The sequence below is a fragment of the Leptosomus discolor genome, chromosome 2 (genome assembly GCF_034619465.1).
Source record: "Leptosomus discolor isolate bLepDis1 chromosome 2, bLepDis1.hap2, whole genome shotgun sequence".
In the NCBI taxonomy this organism is placed as follows: Eukaryota; Metazoa; Chordata; class Aves; order Leptosomiformes; family Leptosomidae; genus Leptosomus; species Leptosomus discolor.
Window position 1 is genome coordinate 65265162 of NC_141392.1, and position 25430 is coordinate 65290591.

General features: G+C 41.1%; 2 protein-coding genes across 2 annotated transcripts; both read left to right on the forward strand.

Annotated features, from left to right (window-relative positions):
• Positions 1–201: 201 nt before the first annotated feature.
• Positions 202–17685, forward strand: SLC18B1 (solute carrier family 18 member B1). Its single transcript, XM_086461225.1, has 14 exons — positions 202–247; positions 529–668; positions 1796–1891; positions 3574–3647; positions 4429–4576; positions 6795–6951; positions 8479–8615; positions 10394–10495; positions 11457–11548; positions 12659–12754; positions 13567–13641; positions 15207–15300; positions 15397–15443; positions 16862–17685. The coding sequence occupies exons 1-14, from the start codon at positions 202–204 to the stop codon at positions 16932–16934; spliced, it is 1377 nt and encodes a 458-aa protein (XP_086317351.1). The 3' UTR covers positions 16935–17685.
• A 1599-nt stretch (positions 17686–19284) lies between these two features.
• Positions 19285–24566, forward strand: LOC104343154 (pantetheinase-like). Its single transcript, XM_009946963.1, is given in 11 exon segments — positions 19285–19497; positions 19590–19723; positions 20594–20620; positions 20622–20731; positions 20734–20792; positions 21305–21401; positions 21404–21496; positions 21499–21598; positions 22650–23013; positions 23912–24098; positions 24448–24566. Coding segments are annotated over 11 exon segments (1503 nt in total).
• The last annotated feature ends 864 nt before the right edge of the window (positions 24567–25430 follow it).

The following is a 25430-nucleotide window of genomic DNA, read 5'->3' on the forward strand; positions in this document are numbered from 1 at the left end:
GGGCCGTCAACGCCCGCAGGGCGCAGCACGCCCGGCCGCCCCGCGGCGGCCCCCGCAGTGCCTCCCGGCGGGGCGGTAGCGGGCCGCCCCCGCGGGCCGAGCATGCTCAGTGGCGGCGGCGGCGGGGCCGGCGCTGGCCCCGGTCCGCTGCCACACGGGGCGGCGGGGAGGCAGCGCGGCGGATCGCGCCGGTCCTTCCCCATGGGCAGCCGGGCGGCGGACGGCGCGGGCAGCGAGCAGCCCCCAGGTGGGAGGCGGGGGGCGCCCCGCGCTTCTCCGCCGGCACGACCGGGGCTGGAGCCGGCGGGCAGCTGCGGGGACCGGGCCGGCGCCGGAGGGCTGCTCTGCAGCGCCGGAGTCTGCGCTCCTGCGTGAGGAGCAAAAGCGGCCCGGTCTGGTTTAATGCCCCGGAGCCGGGAGGGTGGAAGTTTTGTGCGGATTTTAGTTTTCAAACCTGCAACTTATGTTTCCCTCTGTCAATTTATAATACTTTTTTTTTTTTTTTTTTCCCCCCTTTTGTATTTCGAGAAGATGGCATGCCAGAAGCAGTTGGTGAGGAATCAAGAAGGCTTACTAGAGAACAGCTATTTACAGTGGCTGCGACAGCTTCTATAAACTTCAGTTCGATGATATGCTATTCAATCCTGGGACCCTTTTTCCCTTCAGAGGTAAACAAACAATTTAGCCAACTACTCTTTAGATATTTTTTTGCATGTTGAAGCTTTTAAAAGGATTTTGAACACCGTGGGAGCTTTATGGCTGACTATAAGCTCCAAGTTAGACTTTTCAGTTGTGGGAATTCGTAGTGATAGCCTGATGCTGGCTAAAATAGATTAGAGTGTGTGTAACGGTGATATGGATTCTGTCCATGGACTGATTTCCTCTTCCCTGTGGCTGCAGAAGAGACAGCAAATTAATGATATGAGATAGAAGTTGAAATGGGTTATTGGAGAAGTGACGTAGTTTTTTACTCAGCGTTGCACAGCGGTTTGGTAGTAGAGCTGAGATTAAAACTCTGCCCATGTTGCCCATGTCCTGACTTGCATTTCAGTGCCTTAGCCACTCAGTGACTTTATTCATAGCTACCGCTCTGTTCACTTGTGTTGGGCCATCATTCACTGTGTTAAACTTCCTGACCTAGCAATTGGAGGGGAAAAAAAGCGAACAATTGCTGCGTATGTTGAGTGAATAGAATGTTTAAATATAGGATAAAAAAAAAAAAAGGTCATGGTGCCTTTGCAGCAGAGGTTCATTTCTATTATGACCAAGTTGTTCCCAAGTATTAACAAAGAAGTGTTAAGATTATTTTTGCTCTGAATATTCCTATGTAGTGCTTGTGCCCAAGTAAGTGTATTTTGCCAGCTGGATCAGTACAAAATTTGCCTGGTGCTTGTTATGGGGAGGCGTGGTACAGTGAAGATAGCATATCTGTTCTCTGCCCTTTCACCATGCTAGGGATCAAAGCTTTGTAGCTAGCTCCGTTGTATGCCAGCTGAAGCCACCTGTATAAAGTGATCAGTTGCTCAGTAGTTCAGCAAACAGCACAATGTTTCTGTCCGTTGAGGAATGAATGTTGCTTTGCCCTTGATTACATATAGCTTAAGTAGAAGTACAACATATCTTTAAATTGCTGTGTTGTTACCTTATGAGCCCCTACTGCCTTTGAGAAAGCAAATTGCTTTGTAACTGTGCTAACAGAGAATTTAAAAAAAAAAAATTAAATCTATAAGGCAGGAATGTTATTCACCTCATGAATTTGCCTCCATCTTTACACAGTTGTGATCTTTTCTTGCAGGCAGAAAAAAAAGGTGCCAGTAACACTGTTGTTGGCCTGATTTTTGGGTGTTTTGCTTTGGTCAATTTCTTGACTTCTTTAATCTTGGGAAATTATGTAAGTATAACTGAAGCTGTAACTTATTTCTGTAATAGATAGTTTTCTAAGGCTGAGCAAAGAGATATCTCTTCAGTTGCACTCCTGCAGGCTTCTGTCTGCAGTAACTGAAGCCTGGCCAGTCAGTCCGACTCTGATAGAAGAAGTCTTGTCAGTACAATTTAAAAATTGCTCTTTGACAGTTCTTGAGGGTTGCGTAGGGTGGCAGACATGTAGCTGTTTTGTCTCTCTGGTTAACTGTTCTGTTTCCTTCAGAGTAATCTCTAATCAGGTCTCCTTTCTATTACCTCCTTTCTTTCTACTCCCCATTTTATTTATTGCAATTGCTTAATATATTCTGTTTGCCTTTGGCTCTATTCTTAAGGTGTTTGTTTTGGGTTTTTTTCTTTAGTTAGCTACACCCCTTCTTTTCTGGTATGTTGTCCTTTTCTTAACATTTCCTCCTATTATGACTCTCTGCTGTTTAACTGTTTCCCCTTATGCTTCCTTATATAGCCATGTGAAATAAATGGAGACAGTTCTTACAACTTCAGTTTTCCCACAGATTCAGGGGTTTTCTCATGCTGGAGAAATTACAAATAAATTATATAACAGTTTGCTTGTTTATATGCTGGAGCGCTGCTGTCTATGCGTTTTTGTCTAGGGTTGCTCAGGATCATACCCTGAGCTGGGGCTGCTGTGGTTTTGCAGTATTTCTCTTTCTTTGGGTGGGCAGTCTCTTTGCTGGCCCCATGGTGAATGATTTTCTTTGGTGGTGAGGTGGCTCATCAAGGGATCACACAAGTGCCATTGGTTAAGCCCAGGCTTGGTGCCTGTGATGGCATTCAGCTATGGCACAACCCTTACCAAGTACTTTACAAGGGAGAGAAAGAGTAAGCGCGCCATCCTCGCTGCAGACAGATGAAGTAAGCACCAGTAGAGGTGGACAGTCTAGCAATCAGAAGTCCTGAGTGTTTCAGTGAAACTGGGCAAAATGTGGGCTTTAGTAACAATGGCTGAAACACAGGGACTTTGTCCAGGCCTGAATGAGAGTCTGAAATACCTGCTGTCCTCAGGGGAAGTTACAGCATGGAACTAGAAGCTCAGATGTACTTTGTTATGGGATTGAGTTAGCTTTATGGCATGCCTCTCATTGTCCTTCACCGTGATGATGGAGTCTGAAATGAAGTAAGGTGGGGTCCTTTCCCCAGTAATGGATGAGGAAGCCCGAAGCTACCATGCTTCCTATGCCAAGGCTTTGCGCTATTAAAAGTTGTGACAAATTTGCTTTAAGATCAGCTTCCATGGACTCTCCTGAGCCATAATACATGACACGTATTGCTGACTTCGCATCATTGACAGCGCTGGAGAGGGAATGTATTACTTTCCGTTTGTTTATAATCAGGGATGCTGCTGTAAACTGCTGCTGTGCAGAAGCTGCAGCACAGTGCTGTGAAATAGTTAACTGCACCATTGTCTTACCATTCTGAAAACTAGGTTAAGTCACTTAACAGTTTAGAATATTTTTAGATTCAGTATTGCATGAAGGCACACCGACAGGAGTGGTGTCTCCAGATCTTTTAGTTACGTATGCCTTAAAGTGCCCATAACATTTCTATTTCTTAACAGTAACTTACTTTGAAAGATTTTTCCTCTAGGCTTGAAATAATAACATGTAAAAAAGGTTCTTTTTTATTTTACAGCTTACACATATTGGAGCAAAATTCATGTTTGTGTCTGGGATGTTTGTTTCAGGATGTGCGACCATTCTTTTTGGGTGAGTAATTTTGGTTGGTTGGTTGGTTTTGTTGCATTTGTCTTCTAATCATTTTCATCTATATGAAAAGATGGACACAAAACAAAACTGGAAACTCTTGGGCATCTTTTGGGTCTTGGTTAGGTCCCCTAACTTTTTGCATCTTTACTTTTTATCCATCCCTTTGAAAGCAGAATGAACACTTCTCCCTTTCAGTAGGTTTCAAAGCCTCTTTAGTACTTTGAAAGCAAAGGAAGAGGGTTCCACCTATTTAAATAACTACCATAGTTGATGAACTACAAGAAGTCCATCAAAATGCAGGAATAAGGGAACTATTTATGCATAATGTTTTAATTCTTCTTTTCTAAAAAATATCTAGTGCAAATGAGGAGCTTTGCCTGGCAGGCAGAGAGGCTAAGCCACTCGTTTTAGTAAAATTAAAGTTTTATTAACAACAAAGGAAGCTCTTATTAGTTAGTTGTAACTCATTGTGACAGGCTCCTTGCACAGTTGCTTGCAAAAGTTATGAAATACAACAGAAGATGGCATTAGAGTTTTTCACAGGTTGTGTTTCATGCTTTTTTCACCACCAAAGAAAGGGGAAAAGGAGAAAGCTGCCAGAAATAATTCGGTAGAGTTTGAATGACTTCACCGATGTGGTTCAAAAAGATGTGGCAATAGAAAGCTTTGAGTGTCTTGTAGCTGTGTCCTTTCAATGAGTAAGAAATTATGTTCCAGGGCCTTTAGTAGATGAATTGTTGCATCCTGAGAGATCTTCATTTACTGTTTTTTTTTTTTCCAGAATGCTGGACAAGGTGCCAAATGGACCAATGTTCATCGGTTTGTGCTTTTTAGTAAGAGCAATGGATGCAGTAGGTTTTGCAGCAGCAATGACAGCATCGTTTTCAATCCTTGCAAAGGCGTTTCCCAATAATATAGCTACTGTCCTGGTAAGTGCAAAAATCAGCGTTACAGCTGAGTACCTGCAGTATGATAAATTGCCAGTAGGCAGCCTAAAACCAGATGGAGAAAATCTGCTGTCTCATGTGCAGGCATATTTGAAATCATCATGTAATGTTTGTAGTCTAGAATTACAATCCTAGAGCAAGTTTAGACCTTAGCATAACTTCAGTTAGACATAAAGTAAGCAGTGTGTGTTGCTTATATTTTGAATATAGCTGAGCATTGGTGGCAGTAGTTATCTCTTCAGTTGAAATCAGGCTGTTAAAATACTAATACAGCTTTTAGTGACTACTTCTAGATAGATAGTAAGAATCCGTGTGGATTGGTTCAAGAAATTTGATCATTCAAATAGTGTTTATTTAAATGACTGGAAGATGCAAAACTGGAAACAATTTTGATTTCATTTTTCTAATCTATTGATAAAAGTGATGTATGAGAAGAGGAGAGCTACAACTTCTTGAAACCTGAGGGCACTATTTCTGGTCATCAATGATTCGTTTCAACCAGAGATATTACCCTTATTTAGGTGGTTTTTAGTCAGTGTTAGGGGGGAAAAAACCCTTTTGTATTTAATAAAATGCTGCTTTTCCGTTCTCTTTTTCAATAAATTCTGGTTTCAATCCAGATACAGACTGACCAAAATAACTGGGTTAAATTTTAATGAGTGAACAAATGTTAAGAACATCCTTCAGAACATTTAATAAGATGGGAAAAGTTGATGCTTTTATTAATATTGCTGTTATGTTGTATAGTTACTTCTATAAATAAATGTCTATAAAAATATGACCTCCTAACTAGCAGAAAACTGATAAATTGGATCAGCAGTGTTACCAGTTTTCAGCCCACCTTTTACCCATTGGGTGCCCTAGAGAATGTATGCAGAAGTTATTAAATGTAGGTATGTCAGCCTTGTAGAAGTGGGAAGATCAGCATCTGTCAACATGATCCCTTTGTGGGAGGAGGTATGAACTTCAGAACATAAGCACTATCACTTTTCTTACAATAGCAGGTTTACCTTATTCCTCCCCTGATCTATAATAATGCAATGCCTCCGCTCCCGCCCTCCAATAATTCATTAACTGAGAAGGGCTAAATGATGTACAGCCTGATTTGAACTGTTCTCACCAATCATAAACATTTTTTGTGCTTGGTGAACAACACCAGTAACAGCATTATTTGGATGCAGTTATATTAACTTATGGGCATTCCATGTGTTGAAGTTTACCAAAACATCTCAAATCTACCTAGAACTAATTCTGAGGTCTTGCTAGTTATATGCTGTTATTAGTTATTTCCTTTCCTAAGAAAGGAAGAGGCTGGCACCCTAGAACCCTAGGCTGACCTAGGGCAAAGAACTTGGCTATTGCTGACTGTGCCCGCTCTCAGGCCATTTGACCACTCTGAATTGTATCGGTAAAATTGATGATGAGGATGAATCTCTATACTATCTTTCTGGGTCCCAGAAGTTAGCAAAACTTTAACTGTAAGCAGTTATTACTACCAGCTGTTACTTTTAAAAGGGGGTAGTCTAAGCACTGATTAGTCAAGTATTGAGGCAGATGTTGACAGTGGTGGCTATGGTGTTGTAACACAAAATTTAAGTGTATTATTGTCCTCTTGAAAATTAGTATCTTATAAAAGATGGCAGATTATTAAATTATAGCCAAAATAATCTGAGTTATCCCCATTGCAATTTCACTGTTATTTCCTATCCCTAGTCAGTGAGTCTAAACAGTCAGTTGTGGAGAAAAGACTTTAACTTGTCACATGTACCTCATCCCACCAGATAATGACCCATCCAAGTAGGCTTGTTTGGGTCCTTCCTCTCAGGCTGGAGTGTAACTGCAGGTGGGAGAGTTGATGGCTTCAGCCTGAGTTGTCCTACAGATGCTTTCCGTCAGCAGAGTGTTTTGTCTTGCCTCAGGACTGGGATGTGTTAGGTGACGGCAGAGTGGCTAGTGCCGCAATGCAGGTGGTTTCCACTTAGTGAAGCAAAGGAAGTGATGGCTGTCATGCAGACAACTGCGAAATTCGTTTCACCAACCCACTTTGTGAAGGTCTGTGCTAGCCATTATCCCCCTTAGTGATGTAGTGCCTTTTTCTTTTCACTAGCCTATGTTGTGCTGCTCCTCAAAAAAATGGATTGCTTTTACTGTTATACTAGAGCATTCTTTTTTTTTGCTTGCTTTCTTTTTCATCCTTTAGGGCAGCCTTGAAATTTTTACAGGACTCGGACTGGTGCTGGGCCCACCTTTAGGTGGCTTTTTGTATCAATCGTTTGGTTATGAGGTCCCTTTCATTACACTGGGATGCATAGTGTTGGTCTTGGTGCCCCTGAATATGTGCATGTTACCAAAATATGGTAAGCACCCTTCTTCCTGTCTTCTTTGCTTGCCTTAATTTCTCATGTATATAACTGCGTTTTAGAAAAACACCAGTTTCTGAGTCTGATACAGAGGACAAAGCTCCACGTGAGATAACTTGTGATCTTGATCAGGCCAATGTTTTAATGCAAACTAGAATTAATGTGTGCAGATGGCCTGGAATGAATCCGACATCTCATGCCCATCTCTGCAAACACTAAGAACTCTGTGTGGAAGTGAACTGAGCTAAATTTCTGTTCTCTTTTGTCTCTTTAGCTTCAGAGCTTGTAAAGGATCAATTGTGTCATCTTTGTATCAGCTTCTCATTGCAGCTACTCGAAGAAAAGATGGAGATAGGTTTTGCCTAAAACAAGAGAACTTGACATGTTTGAGGGGGTAACAGGGGAAAAAAACAGAATTACAGGAAGAACAAAAGGAGTTCATTTGTACTGAATGATGCAGGATCTGATTAACATGAAAGGATGTTAATAAATCAGGGGTTTAACTGAAGTGCTGGAGGTCATATAAATTTGTTAAATTTTAGATGGTCCTGCTTGGACAGAAAGTTAACTTAAAGATAAATCTTCACACAAGATTGTAATTGCAAGGTTGCAGTTCTATTAGTCTTTTCTAGAATAAAACCTGGTAACTGTAAAATACTGTTTTTAAATTTTTTTTCCTCTTAAATATGAAAAACTTGGAGAATAGCTTCGTATATATTGGCTTCTGGAAGAAACTTACAGTGATTAACCATGTGCTGCTACTGCTAGCTTCCCCCCCACTGCCCTGAGCTCTGAAATTGTGTGGAGTCATGATATTACTAGCCATTTTGAAACTACATTAAATAAACGTTAGCTCTGGGCTGGTGGATGGTGATGAATGAACTTTTAGTTCTGTGTATACTTTGGGACCACATTCAGCTACTAAAGCACCAACAGCATCAGGAAGGGAGCCTGCCTTAGAAATGGCATCTAACCGTGACATCTGAAAGAAGCTTCCTGTCTGGAGTACAAACTGAACGTGTAGGAGACCTGAATGACTAATTGCTTAAAAATTCAGACAGATGCCAACTGATAAATAGCAATCTTTTTAGTTTACTTTCAACTATGTTCCTCTGGTTGGATATGAATGATTCGTGCATGTGTGCATGTTGTTTTCAGTTGAAGTATATACATGAGATTTTCATTGTATAAGGGCCAGCAGAGAAGTAACTGTATTTTTGCATAATTGGGAATAGTACATGGGTTGGTTCTTTTTGAGTTGGGGATTTGCAATGTTGGGATCCAAATTGTGTACTTTTCTTCTTTTATTCACCTATCAAATTTGGTTTTTTAATAATATAAATATTATTAATATAAAAATAGGGTAGTGTGTAGTAGTCTGCTATTGACTTTCATTTGTTAGATAACAAGAGTAATAGGACTAGAAAAAGGGAAATACTGATTTCTTTTCTAAAGCAAGAAGATCAATCATGAGCTTATGCTGCTGAAGATAATGCAATCTCCCTGCCTTTTCTCTTGAAACAGATTCGATCCCTAGCAAGGACTCCTTTTGGAAGCTCATTCTTCTGCCGAAAGTCTTACTACTCTGTTTTATTATATTTTCTTTAAGTGCGTGCTTGGGCTTTTTGGATCCCACAATGTCTCTATTTATCCTAAAGAAGGTAAGTCCTGTTAATGTGCAGGGAAGTCTTGACTTGTTAAGTAGTAAATAACCAGTTATAAATGTGGTTTAAATATCCTAAACAAAATTAAGCCTTTTCCAACTACATTGCTTTAATTAACTGTCAGTAATATGATTTCCAGATAACTTAATTTCCACAGTACTGACAAATCAGTTTCCATTGACTCCATCTGTTGCCGCTGGGTCTTGGTAACTTTGAGAATGAGGAACTGTAAGGCCTTCAAAAGTATCCTTTTTCCACTTAACTGGCTTTCAGCTACAGAGTACATTTTCTGAACAGGGCATAGCAGCTGGTTTTGTAAACGAGGGACTTTTTCCTCCTTTCTGGAAGCAAAGTCTGTAAAATGGCAACAGTCACTGAGAGCTGATATGTCTCTTGATGTGGACATTTGTTTTCCCACGTGATGTCACAGCTCTGCCTTCTTTTACGCAAATGCCAAAATTAAACTGATTTCAACTACGTAGCCTGCCAGCTGACTTTTTCAGTCACTGATTTTAAAAAGGCAAATGGTGTTTGATTTGTTTAGTTTCTATTTATTTTAATATTTGTTTCCTACTTAATTTTGCTTATTTATTTATTTTATTTTATTTACCTTCAACATGGTGTTGAAGGTAATGAATATGAAGTAAACAGTTTAAGATTCAGTTCCTGTGGGAAATTCAGCAGTGCTTTTTGAGTGGTTTATTAGTTGTTTTTCCAGGGAGTAGTGTTTCACAGGTTATTGTGCTCCTACTTTTGCGCTGTCTGGTCCAGTACTTAGAGCACTCATCCAGGGTGGAGGAGAGTTGGTGCTAACCTCTTCCATCAGTGGAGATGTGAATGTACATTTTCCATCACCTGAGAGGGATCTGTAATTATTCCACTGTAGAATATTGTGCACTTGTGTGGCTCTTCTGCTTTCCCTCTGCTCTGTGCCAACAGATGCTTGCTGTGAAATGGCTGTAGCCTTCTTGGCAGGTGTTCTAACTGCTGAATTAGTTACTATCATGTGCTTGCATATGGCAAGGAAATAGTGAATATTTATGTAGTCCATGCCATATGAAACATCTTGGAATACCTTCTAACTGGTAGTTAAAGCACTCATTTGAGAGACTAGGATGCTTTTGTTTCATTACACATTTTGTTTCAAAACAGAAATGTGACACTGCATTAGGAATGTGTAGACCTCAGGGTGTTTGCAAAAAGCCTCTTTACTCATTCTTATAAAAATCCTTCTTTAGTTGGAAAGCCAGAGTTGTGTTTGATAGCACTACTTACTTGTAAGATGATTAGCAGTGGATGACTACAGCATTTGTGCTTTTTTAAGTGGAAATAAAACTGAAGATTGGAGAATTAAAGACTAAATCCATCTAAATCTCAGTGTCTGAAGTGTCTATTTCAAATTGCCAGTTCCTGATGTTAGAATCCAGTGTGCTGGTGTAGGGACATAGCATAGTGTTTCCTCCTGATATTTTTTAGGCTTTATCTGAATACAGTTTTGTCAGAAGTTTTCATTCCATGCTTAGAAATGGAAGTGAAAGGAAACTGGAGATCTGCTGATGACTTCAAATACCTCTGTATGGTATCAGTAAAATACTTAAAATTATACATTTCAGTACATTGACCTAAAATGTAATTCTTGGATTATGCTTTAATGAATGTAGTATATATGGTTTTATATATGGTTTTATATATGGTTTTATATATGGTTTGACGTTTTGGGGGGGGGGGGGAATGTGTTATTTATTTCTTTATTTTATTTTTCTTCCTTTCCACAGTTCAAACTCCCAGCTGGTTATGTGGGCTTGGTATTCCTCGGTTTGGCACTCTCATACTCCCTGTCTTCTCCCCTCCTCGGACTCCTCAGTGACAAACTGCCAGTGAGTACTACGCTGCTGTTTGTGCAGGGTTAGTCTGTGCATTTAGTTAAAACTGGAGGACTTCCCATATTGAAGCAATGGCTGTAGGCCTGGTTCTGTAAAGGGCTCTGTCTTTTAGGATCTTGCACGTGCGCTGAATACGGCCAACTTGAAGGTCTCTTTTGCAAGGTCTGGGTAATATGAGAGTGTCCAAAATAGTGAAGGATGTGGGACAAGTATCCTGTAGTGGAAATGTGTTGAGCTTTTCTGGTAGACTAAGCACAACCTATTTCCAGACAATATGGAATGGAGGGTGGGAAAATATGTGCCAGTTATCCATGCTTTTGATCACATCTATTAGCTTTTGAGAAGAGGTGTAAAGATGTTCTGGTTAGCTGTATTGACTTTATCTCTTAAAAGGTCTAATACCTGAATTAGATCAGCACGGTGGCTGGCTATAGTTCTGTAGCTCTTAACTGCACCATAGAAGGAGACTTTTGACAGTGATATATCTAAAACTGCCTGGTTGACAGCCACTGCTGATTGATCAAGGCAAACTACACTTTGAATGCCGTGCAAGAAGGACAGCGCCAGTTTTCTGACGCTGTTTTTTCCTGACACAAACTGATAATGGCCTTTGTACATGGGAATTGCATGCAATGCTACATGATACTTCTTATACTAAGGAAGAGTAAGACCTAAAATACTTTGCTAGCAGAGAAGGACTGTTACTCAGTATCCTAAAGAAATATCTGTATTAAGCAGCTACTGCCAGTGGTTACTGGAGTGGCAAGGAGACATGAATTCAGTGTTGATGGTGTTCAGAACTGGCAGAGAAATTCCCAGTTTGTGTGTAATGATGGTCTCTACAAGAACCGTGCTTTTCAGGAGAAGATTTAATAGAAGGATATTAGGAAAGACAAAATAGTTGCATTACAAATTTACATCTCTAAATTACATACTTCTTCCTTTTCTTTCACAGTACCTCAGGAAGTGGCTGCTGGTGTCTGGAGGCTTAATGACAGCATTGTGCTTTTTCATGTTAGGACCTGCTCCTGTACTGCACATTGAAAGGTACAGAACTGCCTCTTCTTGAGCCTGTCCCCTTACAAAATCTTTTTGTGATAGCTATCATGATCATAGTCATGAATGTCCACAAGTCTGTAATTGGCACCTCTGACTGAAACGGGGGTTTTTTTTAACTTCTAACATGAGACCATGAAAGTAAAGTAGTGGAAGCATCTGATAATGGAGATTTTACAGCTTGAAATAGATCCTTTTCTTTTTGCTGTTACTCTGCTTATGTTAATGTGTGTGGTAGGAAGAATGCTGCTTTTTAATTTTCTTTCCTCACAATTCTGTGGCATTTCCAGTGCAGCAAGACAAAGTTCTCTTTCTATCTTACTTTTAAGTTTTCTCTGTTTCATCAGTGTTTCTTAACTATGAGTTTTACTTGCTTGGCTGTGCAGCAGTATTGATTTTTCTTCTGTCTGTGCTTAGCTTAATGAGGAACATGCCAGATTATAGCTTTGTTTTCAGCTAGCTAAGTAAAGACAATGTCAGTTGCAGCTGAACACTGCATTGCCATATCTCTCAAGTTAATTCACTGCAAAACACTCTGCTACATTTACAAAACAGCTGTACAGTCCTATTGTCCTAGGTTGTATACTCTGTTAAAGCTGATGATAGGCTTGCTAATGTGCAGAATTAGTCAAGTCGTTCCTCCTAGACTTCTAATTTTTGAAGATCATAAAGAGCTGATGAGAAAAAGAAATTGGTAAAATCTTCAACATTCTTTTCTTTAGCTGAGTCTGTTTGGTTATAATGTATTAGGCTACAAAATTTTAGCTACAAAATCCTTCACTTGTGCAACAAGCTTGGAGCTTGGATGTACGTATTGCTGAGTTAAGCTCATCTGTCTACCTCTTCTCTATGTGCTCCCCTTAAAATGAACTACATTTAATAAGGAAATAAGCACAGGATTTTCAAGTTCTCTTACAAAGTCTTTTTTTAAGCATAGAACTGTATTTTTCAAGTCTTAATGTTCAGTTAAAATAGAGCTCTTCTTGGCTTCAAGAAACCTATTTTTTTGGTCGGTCATGGAGAGCTAATAGTCAAAGGGGTGGGTTCCTTACTTGAAAAGAGTGTTCAGCAACTAATTTCTTTTAAATACCTCTTTTTCAGTCAGCTGTGGCTGTTTGTGTTAGTGCTGGTTTTGATTGGCTTTTCCCTTGGCATGAGTGCTATCCCAGTGTTTCCAGAGATACTGCACTGTGCATAGTAAGTAACTCGGGTCCAACGCGTCTTTCATGTTACTGACAGTAGGAAACTGCAAGTAATTTTCAGGGGAAAATCTGAAGTGTGGATTTGGTGTCGCTTTTTTCACCTTTTTTGAGACAAAGGCAGCGAGTTGTACTTTAATTCTTTCACTACTCTTTTGTCTTAGTTTTTTCTGACTGAGCACTCCAGTCATTATACTCAAAATACAGTTTTGTAAATGTGTACCTCAGTACTGTGAACCCACTGAAGTCCATCAGACTGTGAGTCTTATAGCATGGGGCACCTATGTGTAATTTCATATACGCAGCATTTATTTCAGCTCCTGAGGATGATTAATAGCAAGCAGTTTTCACTGGATTTTCAGACTGTGTTGGCTTTAACAGCTGCACCTACGTGCGTCATACTTGCTTAAAGTACAAGGTCTGTGATGTGGCTTGGCAGTGATCATCTAGATGGGTCTTGATTTAGTCTTATTAGTATGTTCCTCTTGGAACAAGGTCTCTCCTTCTTAAAAGCCACTTGTCGCTGTTTTACACTTGCTGTATGAAACATGGGGAATAAGCGATGGTGTGATGTTAGGAATCTTATTCAGAAGACATCAGAGATGGGGAGTAGCACTGCAATACTCCAGAGAGGCAGCAAAGAAGAAAGTACTGGGTAAACAGACATGATTCCACTGTACAGTTTTGCTTCTTAACTATTTCTGTTGCATGTAAATTAAAAGGAAGGAAAAAACCCTGCTTATAGGGGAAGGCTATAGACTGAGACACAATAACGTGTTGTTCTACTGTAACTGGTCTGTCCTTCCGCAGTGAGAATGGATTTGAAGAAGGTCTGAGTCTGCTGGGACTGGTGTCTGGGCTCTTCAGTGCCATGTGGTCCCTTGGGTAGGTATGCAGTCACCTTTTTGTAAGCAATGAGTGTTCAGTTGTTTTATGCTATTGCTGCACGAAAGCCTGCTGTATTACAACCAGAAGTCTGGCATTGCAGTCATTGTGTCGACCTTGATTCAAAAGGTTCTTGCTGAACAGGTGCCTAGTGGGCATCTTAAAACTTTTTACCCAACCAAGGGAATGGAGTCTGAACTTGTCTTCCTGGAAATGTTCCACGTCAGATGGGGCTCTGAGCAACCTGATCTAGCTAAAGACATCCCTGCTCACTGCAGGGGGGTTGGACTAGATGACCTTTAGAGGTCCCTTCCAACCTGAACCATTCTATGATTCTATGAATTGTATTGCCCTGCATATCAAAAAGCTGCACTGATCAGGCAGATGTTAGCTTGGCTTCTGTGTGGTCATTTTTGTTGTCACTGAAAGATTGAATACTTAATACAGAGAGAGGTGGACCTTGATTTTTTACAAAGCTAAGTCCACCCACATGGAGTGAGCTGACTAATTCTCTTCTCCCTTTTTCATTTTCCACATTTCCTCCTTTTGTCTGAGATAGCTTAGGGTAGAATCTTATCTTCTCTTTCAGTGACAGCCATTATTTAAGGTCTGTGTTTGTGTAGCTTAGCAGAGTGTGTCTGTGTTTGTTACCCAGCGGTCATCACAGAAATGAGTGAAAGGCACTACTGGCTGAGTGACCCTTCAGAGTTGTCACTCAGTGGGAAGTGACAGAGTTCCCCTGTTGACAGCCACTTCCAGGATTTTTTTTTAACCTGTGCTTGTAGTCCTCTCTGGCTGCAGATAGGGTTCAGTGGTAAAAATTTGCACCATTTTTTCCAAGCTAACTGAAGTTCTACCTGTCCTGTTTATTTGGTGTAGGGTTCAGTACAGATACAGGTGGTATAAAGTTACCAAACCCCAGTTTTATGCTGTTATCAAATCTGGTTTTATTATGTGACTTGCTTCCAGGAAGTGTAACTAGTTTTACAGATTTGTCCCTTTCTGTAGCAAGAGACCGTATCATGTAAGACCTTTCGTAAGTGGCAGCAGCTGCATACCCTTTCATGGCATTCTTAGGCCTGAAAGTGAAGGGCTGTTACATAGAGCTTGACCTTGTAGTGACCACATCTGTCACAATGTGCCTTCCCACTTGCCCTTATCAATCAGTCTTTTGTCTTCAAGTTTGAAAGGTTTACATTTTGAGGGATGAGAGTTTAAATTTCTTTTGTGGTAGAATTGATTGATGTAGATGCCCTGTTAGAACATGGTCCTTAATGGGGCTTCTAAGCCATTCCAGATACAGAACAGAGTGCATTCAGCTTTCTGATGTGGATCCTATTTGCAGCTGAGGAGGTACCAGACTGGTTAATTTGGGCCATGGCAAACAAAGAATTAATACTTATTGTGGATTATAGGAAAGTTAGGTCTGTGGAAGACAATCTCTTTGTTGTCAAAGGAGAGAGAATCAATGCAGGGAGTCCACAAAATGCAATAAAAAAGGTCTCTGAGAATATACGTTATTTCTTCTGTTTGGGATGCCAGTACCTCATTTTGATTTGTTGCAGGGCATTTGCAGGTCCCACTCTGGGAGGATTTCTAAATGAAAAGCTGGGTTTTGAATGGGCCGCAGCCATCCAAGGAGGATGGGCACTCTTAAGTGTAAGTAATTACACATTTTTTGCTTTTTATATCTATTGCAATTATGAGCTATTGCATAAGGTTACTATTATTACAATTGTAACTGTTTCCTCAAAGGGTCTTGCAACTGGAATATTCTATATCACTGAGGCAACAAGGAGAAGGTATGCTGAGATATTTATTCTTTATTTTGCTTGCAGCCGTATAGAGCAAACCTTTGAAAGCTGTGCTTCCATTTTTTCCTCATTACCAACCTGATAATGATAAGATGAGCAGTAAAAATACTGCTTAAATACTTTGTCTGTATGCTTTCCTGAATCACTACTGACCTAAACAGAGACCTAAACCAGCAATACCTGTACTATACAAGTAACTGGCCTGTGGCATTAATGAGCAAATGCTACTGTGAGCTGGAATTGGCTGGATGGCTGCATCCAGAGAGTAGTAGTCAACGGCTCAATGTCTGGATGGAGATCAGTGACAAGTAGTGTCCCTCAGGGGTCTGGACTGGGACTAGTACTGTTTAGTATCTTCACCAGTAACGTGGACAGTTAAGATTGAGTGCACCCTCAGCAAGTTTGCAGATGACACCAAGTGGTCAACATACCTGAGGGACGGGATGCCATCCAGAGGGACCTGGACAAGCTTGAGAAGTGGGCCAAGGTGAACCTCATGAGGTTCAACAAGGCCCAGTGCAAGATCCTGCACCTGGGTCAGGGCAATCCCTGGTATCAGTACAGGCTGGGGGATGAAGGCATTGAGAGCAGCCGGCTGAGTATGAGCCGGCAGTGTGCGCTCGCAGCCCAAAAAGCCAACCGTATCCTGGGCTGCATCAAAACAAGCGCAGCCAGCAGGTCGAGGGAGGTGATTCTCCCCCTCTGCTCTGGTGAGACCCCACCTGCAGTGCTGCGTCCAGCTCTGGGGCCCCCAGCACAAGAAAGACGTGGACCTGTTGGAGCGAGTCCACAAAGGTGAACAGAGGGATGGAGCACCTCTCCTATGAGGACAGGCTAAGAGAGTTGGGGTTGTTCAGCCTAGAGAAGAGAAGGCTCTGAGAATACCTTATTGCAGTCTTTCAGTACTTAAAGGGGGCCTATAAGAAAGATGAGGACAGACTTTTTAGCAAGGCCTGTTGCGATAGGACAAGGACTAATGGTTTTAAGCTAAAAGAGGGTAGATTTAAGCTAGATATGGGACAGAAATTATTTACCATGAGGGTGATGAAACACTGGAACAGGCTGCCCAGAGAGGTGGTAGAAGCCCCATTCCTGGAAACTTTCAAGGTCAGGTTGGATGGGGCTCTTAGCAACGTGATCTAGCTAAAGATGTCCCTGCTTACTGCAGGGGGGTTGGACTAGATGGCCTTTAAAGGACCTTTCCAACCTGAACCATTCTGTGAAATGATAGGTGTGAAAGCAATAGTACGTGATTCTGTGCAATAGTGGGGAACAAAATCCACTGGTCCGTGTAGCTCTTTCCACGTAATGTGTGGAGGTTTTGCTATAATGTTGGTATTGCATAAAAGTGTCTAGAGAATATTAAACCTGTTTCTTCCCTCCTGTTCTTTTCCTTGTGCAAACAGTTCCAGTTCCAGCCTGCAAAATCCTGATGGCAGTAGTGAAGAAAGAACTCATCTGATGGGCAGTGAAACATAGCCAGACACACTTTCAATTCTCTTTTTACTATTGTGGTTTAACCTAGTGTGGAGATGAGTGGACTTAACAGCATTTCATTATTCTGGAGCTGGGATACATGATCCCTTAGGGCACAAGCAATTGTGGTTTAGTTACAGCTGCATTAGTGTTTTGAAACACTAAACACTGACTGCCTTTCTTTTGGAAGTCCTCGTGTGGATTGGCCGAAGTGGTCGAAGTGGTGGGTAACTGTCAGATGTCAGCCTGTTAATTGTGTTCCATATACAGTGCACCACTGTGTGTGAAGAGGGGTATTTTCAAATACTGGTTTCTATACTTGAGAAATGTGCATTATTCTTGGGTAAAGCTACTATTTTGCTACCATGATTTTCTGTATTTTTTTAAAAAAAGTTCATTATCTTGTAATACTTTAATTGATAAAATGTTGAAACAGAATTTGAAATGACAAAGCATTAAGCACAACATTGTTTTCAATAAAGCAACTTTTTTCCTAAGTTTCTAGGCAACAGGAGAAATCTTTCTGTCTACCAGCACTTGTGTTAATCTTGAAAGTGCCTGAAAATGGGAGGCAAAGGTAACGAAGAGAAAACTTAGCATCTCCACACAGAACTAACTGATCTTCAGTCCTGGAGGAGACTTGTGTGTGTATGCATACGTACACAGACATATGTATGTTTGTATTGTGTATGAAGACTCAGCTTGGTGTGTGTGAGATCTGTTTTACTAATAAATGCCAGCTGGAATGTTTGTACTAATTGCCTCTGCAACAGTGACTCTATCAGAAGTCTAGGGATACTATTTTCCAACAATAGGAAAAAAAAAAATCTCCTAACCTTCTCCAGATACTTGGCAAAGAAAGGCAAGGGAGCTGAGACAAGGGCATGCCTGGCAAACTCACACTAGACTTCTTGACCTTGGTTGTGGCAAAAAGTCTTTTAAGTTGTCCTTGAGCCCAGAACTAGGTCCTAGAAGGGGTTCTCTGTGGTACCCATTTTTCCTCAAATAAGAACAATGGTCTAATCCTAGCCCTTTTTTATCAGTTTCTCTTTCAACTACTGGAATTTACATGAGAAATACTTCTTTCTCTGCCAGAGCCCTCTTTGGGGCACTAGCAAGAAAAACTGCTCTGGTAGCCAGCTGAACTGTGAAGCATCAGGGCACTAAAGGGCAGGCTGCCCCTGGCAATAGCCCCTTTCCTTTTGTATCAGGTGTTAGACTTTACTGAAACCAGGAACGTACACCTCAACCTGTTATAAAGTGCTGACCCTGCCAGTGCCCACGGTGAGGCAGGTGAGAAGGAGCCGGGAGGCAGACACAAGGTGCACAAGATACAGATCTGTAGACATGAGACTTCATTAGCTGTCTTTGTGGAATGACTTGTTCACTGACCTGACTTGCACTATTAGGACTTGGAAGTGGCCGGGATTACCAGAAGGAGCACAAATGTCATTGAAATTAATGAGTTGTCCTGTAATGCATGAACTTTACCAGAACTCCAGTAGAAACTAGACAGGCTTAAACTAACCCCTCTAGTTTTCTGGCAAGACATCTCCCCTTTTCATTCTTTCACATACACAATGGAGGTGAAAGAAAGCTGAAGAGGAATCCTGGTTTCCAGGTTTGTTGTTCAAATCAACTCACAAGTATGTTCTCCTGCCATGATTATCCAAGGGTCCTGGACGCATGGTTAAAGCAGAGCAGTGGGATCTCCTACGGGACATTCAGCAACCTCCTGGCTGGTGCTGTGCTTGTCTCATGAGGTGGCAAATCTAAACACCCAACTGCCGTTACTAACACAGTTGTACCATCTGTGAAGCTGTGATAAGGGGGGACTGTGCCAGGTGTAGCCAAACTACACAAGGCTAGATTGGAGCACCCCTGAGCTGGGGCAAGACAGGCAGTGCCCGTGCAGCAGCACCGAGCTTGAGGCCAGCTGCCTGCCTCCTGTAGCCCTGCCTGCACCCCATGCCCTCGAGTTTGGGCAGTGTCACTGCTAGTCTTTTCTGAGATTTCCCAAACTCTGGCTTGCTTTCCTGCTGTGACCAGGGCTTGTCTTGAGCTGTATTACCACAGCAATGCCACGCCTGTATCGTTTGTAAATCTGTTTCTTCAGCTGCAGCACAGTGGTGACTTCTCTGTGACTTCTTGGTCAGTGGTGTAAGGCAGAATCGCTCAATGCTGGCGGCTCTCCAGCCTTTGATGTTGTGAAACTTCCAGGGCAGGGTGATTGAAGGCTTTCTGCCACTCTGGGGAATTCCCAGGTTTTGTGTAAGACTTTCCCTTTTAAAGACCCCCTCCGTCATCCTTGCTTGCCCCTGGCTTCCTCTTGGGTGACTTCCAGGCTCCAGACATGGGGCTTCCTAAAGCTCGTGCCTCTGCTGTGCTTTTGGTGCTGTCTGCTCTGGAGGCCTGTGCCCTGGACAGCTACATCACAGCCATCTACAAGCACAGTGTGGTCTTGTCAGAGGACACTGAAGTGCTGGTTTCTCCTGAAGAGGCCTTGATGTTGATGGACAAAAATACGGCAGTTTTAGAAGTGGCCATCAAAGAAGCAGACAGACAGATATTATGACACAGTTAGAGCCATTAATTTTGGTAAACACTGACCATTTATTCATTTTCTTAACGGTGCATTTTACGTTTGTATGTTGGTACCAGGGTAGCCTTATCATTGTGACTCCAGAAGATGGCATTTATAGCTGGGTCTTCACAAGGGAAACAATATACCCTTATCTTGAGGGTATCCCAGACCCACAGGTGGACTGGATTCCATGCGCTTATCCTGGAAGGTATTTTCCTGCTGTGCATGGGAAAGACAGCTACCTTTGGGAGTGGTTGTTGATAGTTTTAAATGTCTTGGAATGACCGCTGTGAAATGGAGGCAGGTTAGACATCATGTAGTTGCCATAAACAGCTTCAGGCAACTTCCTTTGACATTTTCCTCTGTTGTTTTTTCTTGCTGTAATTAATTTCATTTTAGTTAGTATACTCATAAAGGTTGAGATTCATTTAAAAGAAAGACAAAAACTTACAGAATCTACATTTTAGTAATGTATTCCATGCATGTTGAGAAAATGTTTAAGATACAGGAATATTTGGAATATTTGTGAATAAAATAAGAGCTACTACTGAAAGGATATACTGCACAATTTCAAATTTATATTTTTGAATCATGATGTAATAGCCTTTTTTTCTGTTATCTTCCTTCACAAACTGCACCATTTTTTGAAGCTGCAGTATTTAGTGAAAGATAACAAAATGCACCATAGAAGAAACAAATCTTAAGATACCTCAGCACAGCAACCAAATTGAGAGCCGAAGCAGAATGGCTGAGATTAGCCCATGTGTTGGTGTAACATCATTGCTATGCCACACTCCAGCAGCAGAAGGAGACTTGCAGGTGCAAAGATTCTCTTTCACTGCAATGAAACCTCTGTGTTCCTCACTTAGTTAATATGAGGTAAAGCCAGCGTTTCAGCACACGAAGCTTTGAAGCACAAAACCACTGCCTTCTGTTGAATAACAGAAAACGACGGTTTCATATTAGATATGGCTAACTTAAACCTGTCATTCTTATGATCTGTAGTCTTAGTGTTGGCATTTTTATGGATTGACTGGTTTAGGTGTTTTATTTCCTTTCTTCCTTCCCTGCTGTTTAGGTTTGCTCCCTCACCCATGCTGGAAAGACAGCTGTCTGGCAAGGAATAACTCCATCTATGTGGTTGCAAATAGGGGAGACAAGAAGCCGTGTAATTCCAGTGATCCAAGGTGCCCAAGTGATGGTCACTATCAGTACAATACTTTGACTCAGAAGGGAAACTGGTGGCTCGTTATCACAAGATAAGAGGATTTCACAGTGTTCAGGGAGTGCGCAGTCTTCAGGTGATTAGAGATGTGAAACAGAAGCTGCTTCCCAGGCTTAAATGTGTTTGTACAGAGTCATTACAGAGCAGGTGTCAGAGGGCAGGTGAAAGCCACCACCTTAAGATATCTTCATTCCTGCTAGTCTGAATTTAACAGCAAGTAATTAAAGGACGTTAATTAAAACTCAATTAAGTCCTCTATTTTTACTGCTTCTCAATACGAAGTGACACATGAGATATTAAAGCATTAACGTCCTAAACTCTTGCTAACTAAATACAAATTCCCTTCACGGGTATAAATCAGAACCACAGATACTTGTGCTTGACTCCTCTTGCAGTGGTATGAATTCTCCTTTTCAAAGTTAAGATACAGCATGTTCACAAAACTTGTTCTCCGTTACTGGTATTTAAGTGAATGAGTATTATATTCAGTATTAGTCCAATTTAAGTGGTTTGATTTCTTTCTAATTTTTTTTTTTTCATCCATTTCTTCCTTTCTGTGAACAGTACAACCTTTTTGTGACAAAGAAATGGTTTAATTGCCCCAAGGATCCAGAATTTGTGACTTTCAATACATCCTTTGGCTACTTTGGCATTTTCACTTGTACTATCATGACCCAGCTGTGGTCTTGGCAAGCAGATTTCAGGTTGACACCATTCTGTTCCCAACCGCTTGGGGTAATACTCTTCCAGCTGTCAGCAAGTCCAGTTTCACTCAGCATGGGCCATGAGAATGGGCATCAACTTTCTTTCAGCAAATACACACAACTCCACTTTAGGTATGACAGGTAATGGAATATTGCTCTAATTGATCTTATTCTAGTGGGCAACATTTATATCTGTGTAGGGCAGTTGACCTGAGCAGAAATTCCCATCAGCTTTACGCATGCACACTGCATGTCGACAGGATTAGGACAAGAGAACTTGTATAGATAAAAAGAAATAAAAATGTGGTATGTAAGAACTCAGAAGTGTTTAAGTTGACTAGAATACCTTTAGTTACTTGTTAAATGATCAGTCCTGAGAGTGATCAGGCCTGCATGTGATTCATCTTCTGACCCTGGTGTTTATGTTTTGGTCATGTGAAGGCCCAAACTTTTTTTCTCCACTAGGTGGAAACCTAACTCTGAGAAATGTTCTTCCAAGTCCTGTAAACATTACTTCTGGGGCGGAGACGTGCCTCGTTTTCTTTGCAGGCTCTGTTTTCACATATTTTTTCTGAGCAGATGCTAGAAGTCAAGCACAAGTTTTGTGGGTACAGGCTTGCAGAAGTGAGAGAAACTTACTAGTGTTGCTAAAATGTAGCCCTAAACTTTGCCTTCCAAATAAAAGCATATGTGGGCTGTTCCTTTAGTTCTGTCATTGACGACCCTGTGTCATACAACTCATATTCTTTATGGACAGATTTTACTTCGACATTTAAAGATTTATGTATTTCTGTAAAGAATTTGCATTAAAAAGTGACTTTTAGTAGTATCTTTTCCTTGAAGACTTTTTTTTTTTTTACTTGACAGTGCTACTGTTCATTCTAATCAGAAACATGGATTTCTAATGCAGCTATACTCAATGAGGAATGTATAGCTTCAGTCACTTATATATAAAGAAATGTAATTAGCACACTAGTCTGGTGACTTATAATACATGAAACATCAGAGTTTGGACTACTTCACATTGATTGCAGAAAGCATTAGGTTAGGATTGTAGTCTGTGAAAGCTTAGTTTAGTTTCAAACCAATTTAGTAAACATTAGAATAAAATTTGGCACATGTTTAATTAGTGAAGACTGCTTACTTGTCCCATACACTTGCTTTCACATTATAAGCTTTTTGGTGTTACATATTCTCAGGGATAGTATTTATGCCCCAGATGGTCCAAGAGCGTATTATTACAATACAGAAACAGAAAATGGTCACCTTTTGGTAACAGAACTGAGTTCACACCTATGTCTCTCTCCGGACTATCCAGCTGCTGTTAACTGGAAATTGTACGCCAACAGGATCATACATCTTCCATCAAACAACCACTATTTCAGTGGGGTTGTTTACCATGATCTCTTCTTCTTCACGGAGCTCACTGAACCCGAGGGAAATTGTGCCATTTGTCAGGAGGACCTCTGTTGCCATCTGAGTTACATGAGGGCGGAGAAGCAGAAAGATAACATTTATGTTTTGGGTGCCTCTGGCCTACATGTTGTTGAAGGAGTGTATTATTTTCAGGTAAAGGTTTTCTGTTCTTACTTGGGCAGTGGGAAGGCTGCAATACTCTCTTTGCAGCCCATTTGCATTTGTCTCATTTTTGATTGAGGGCGTTTAAGAGGAGGCATTTTTTGGGCTCTTCTGAAAACATTTTTCTTCGTGATGCATTTTGACTTCATTAGGGATGTCGATCCTGCTTTTCTGTCTATATTATAAATTATGTAAGTGAAGACCCCGAGTTGACCCTGTGCTATAACATTTCAAGGAGGTTTCCATATATGTGTAAAAAAGGGAGAGAAGGTTGTAGAGTTCTCCCTGTCCTCATAGGGATGCTCTTGTCACAAGAGAGCCATTTTCTGCTCTGTGGTTTTTACCATTGTGCTGATGTTGTTCTCTGACATGCAGTTATCTAACAAAATTAAGAAACTGAGTGTGAATGTAACATTTGTATTCACATGACTTCTCAGTGTATAGATTGTTTTAAATTTCGCTGTTAGGCTTTTTTTAATGTGTTGTATTTTTATGTCTTTTCTCTGTATCTTTAGAGTTTTCCCAGTAGAGTAGGCAAGTAAGTATGACTTCAGTTTTTAGGAAACTCAGCCAGAGCTGAAGTAACTTCCCTAGGTCACAAACTGTTCCCCATCTATGACTAAATGCATATGCGTTATGCACGAATGCACACGTAACTTATAAACACATGTGTGTACACACAGACACAGTGCTTTGCTGCAGTGCTGGCAAAGAACTGTCTTTGTTTACAAAGTTTCAAGTGCCACCCACAGATCCTCTTGGCCTAAATAAATGAGTAGATGTATTGGATCATTTCTTCATCATGACAGCTTTTCTTACAGTCAAATCCAGCTCTTGATTGTTGAAATCTTAACAGTCATTTTGCCTTTCTGTATCCTTCTCCCTGCAGATATACACACTGCTCCAGTGCAAGAGCACAGACCTGAACATGTGTGGGCAGCCGGCGGAGATGGCTCAGACCAAGTTTGAGATGTTCGCCCTCAGCAGCATGTTTGGCACCAACTATGTCTTTGCAGAAGTCTTGTACAGCGGGGTGCAGCTGGCCGCCGGGGAGTTTGAGGTAATGGGACACCCTTGTGAGTTGTCAGACTTGTAACACACATGGTCAAAAAGCCACCGCAAGGCACAGGAGCAACTTGGGAGTTACCCGTGTCCTCTGTTTCAGTAACTGCCTTGAGTTCAAGGCAGCTTTATTTCTGCCTGATTTTCCTGATTGCATTCATACAGCAGGTCTATTTTGCTGGTTCCCTTCTTCCTTGTCCCTCCAAATTCCCTAGAACAAGATTTTGCTCAAGACAGAAGTGTAGTTTTTCTCAGACTTCGTGACATCTCTCAACTAGGTCAACTGTAATGAATATATTATTTTGTCATACAGTAGTACTGCTTTGCTGATGTTCCTGTTTGTTTTACTTTTCCATAACTAAGTGCTAACTGATGGCAGTCTGGTATGTCGGACTAGCACATCAAAAACAGTTTTGAGTGTATCTCTCTTTGGGAGGTGGTATGAAAAGGACCCTCCACCCACAAAGCAAGCTTCACCATGATTTCACTGCAGATCCTTTAAGATCTCACCTGATTGTTTCTGTAACGCTAATAAATCATAATTAATCATAATGTTGATTAATGTTAATACTCATAATGACATTCTGTTTCTCAAGTTGCCTTATCTAACAGCATAGTCATTGCACATTGATCTTTTGACTTGATTTTGCAGCAAAAATAAATTACTCTGTTGGGCAGTTCTGTATGCGTTCCTGTATGATAGCGTCGGTTGTCATAGGCTTGACATTGACACTGGAGACAACAGAAAATAAATCCCTCAGTCTTTAGTGGTGTAGGATTCAGGCACATAGCAGTGGGTTGTGGCCCAATAACAATCTATTTTTAATTCTTTGAAATTTTTGGTGGAGCATTAGAAGTCATTTCCACAACACTGTTCTGCCCCATCTCTGAACACACACTTTTCTAAACCAGAGATTAACAGAACCTTTGAAGGCCAATGGTTGAACTTTTATCATTTACTTTAAAAAAGGAAAACAAGCTTCGAAACACTGCTGCTCCAAAAAACAGTTACTCAACTCAGCACACAGTGTAATGTGTTATCATGCTGTGCCCTAACTTACAGTTGGAGCAGTCTGCTTGAATCTTTCTGGCCACAGTTTTAGGGTGTGGAAAATTTCCTTTCCGCAAAACTATTGATAGCTGTGTCATCTTTTTCAAGCATTCAGGTGGGTCCATCTCGAAAATTCTCAAAATGAGCAATTTTGCAGGTGCATACCTGTCTTCCCATGAAATGGTTGCTCATGCTGGTGTGAGGGACAGTCAGGATGGTGCAGGCAGGCATTGGGAAAGGCTAGTGTGCAGCTTGAACAGACTGAGCACACTGGCATGTGTGTGGGTGTAGGCTC

Excerpts from the sequence above, each read along its gene's own strand:
- SLC18B1 (XM_086461225.1), top strand. The coding sequence starts at position 202 with ATGGGCAGCCGGGCGGCGGACGGCGCGGGCAGCGAGCAGCCCCCAG. Across the intron at positions 3,648-4,428 it reads TGTGCGACCATTCTTTTTGG|AATGCTGGACAAGGTGCCAA; the intron begins GTGAGTAATTTT and ends TTTTTTTTCCAG. Across the intron at positions 15,301-15,396 it reads GAGGATGGGCACTCTTAAGT|GGTCTTGCAACTGGAATATT; the intron begins GTAAGTAATTAC and ends GTTTCCTCAAAG.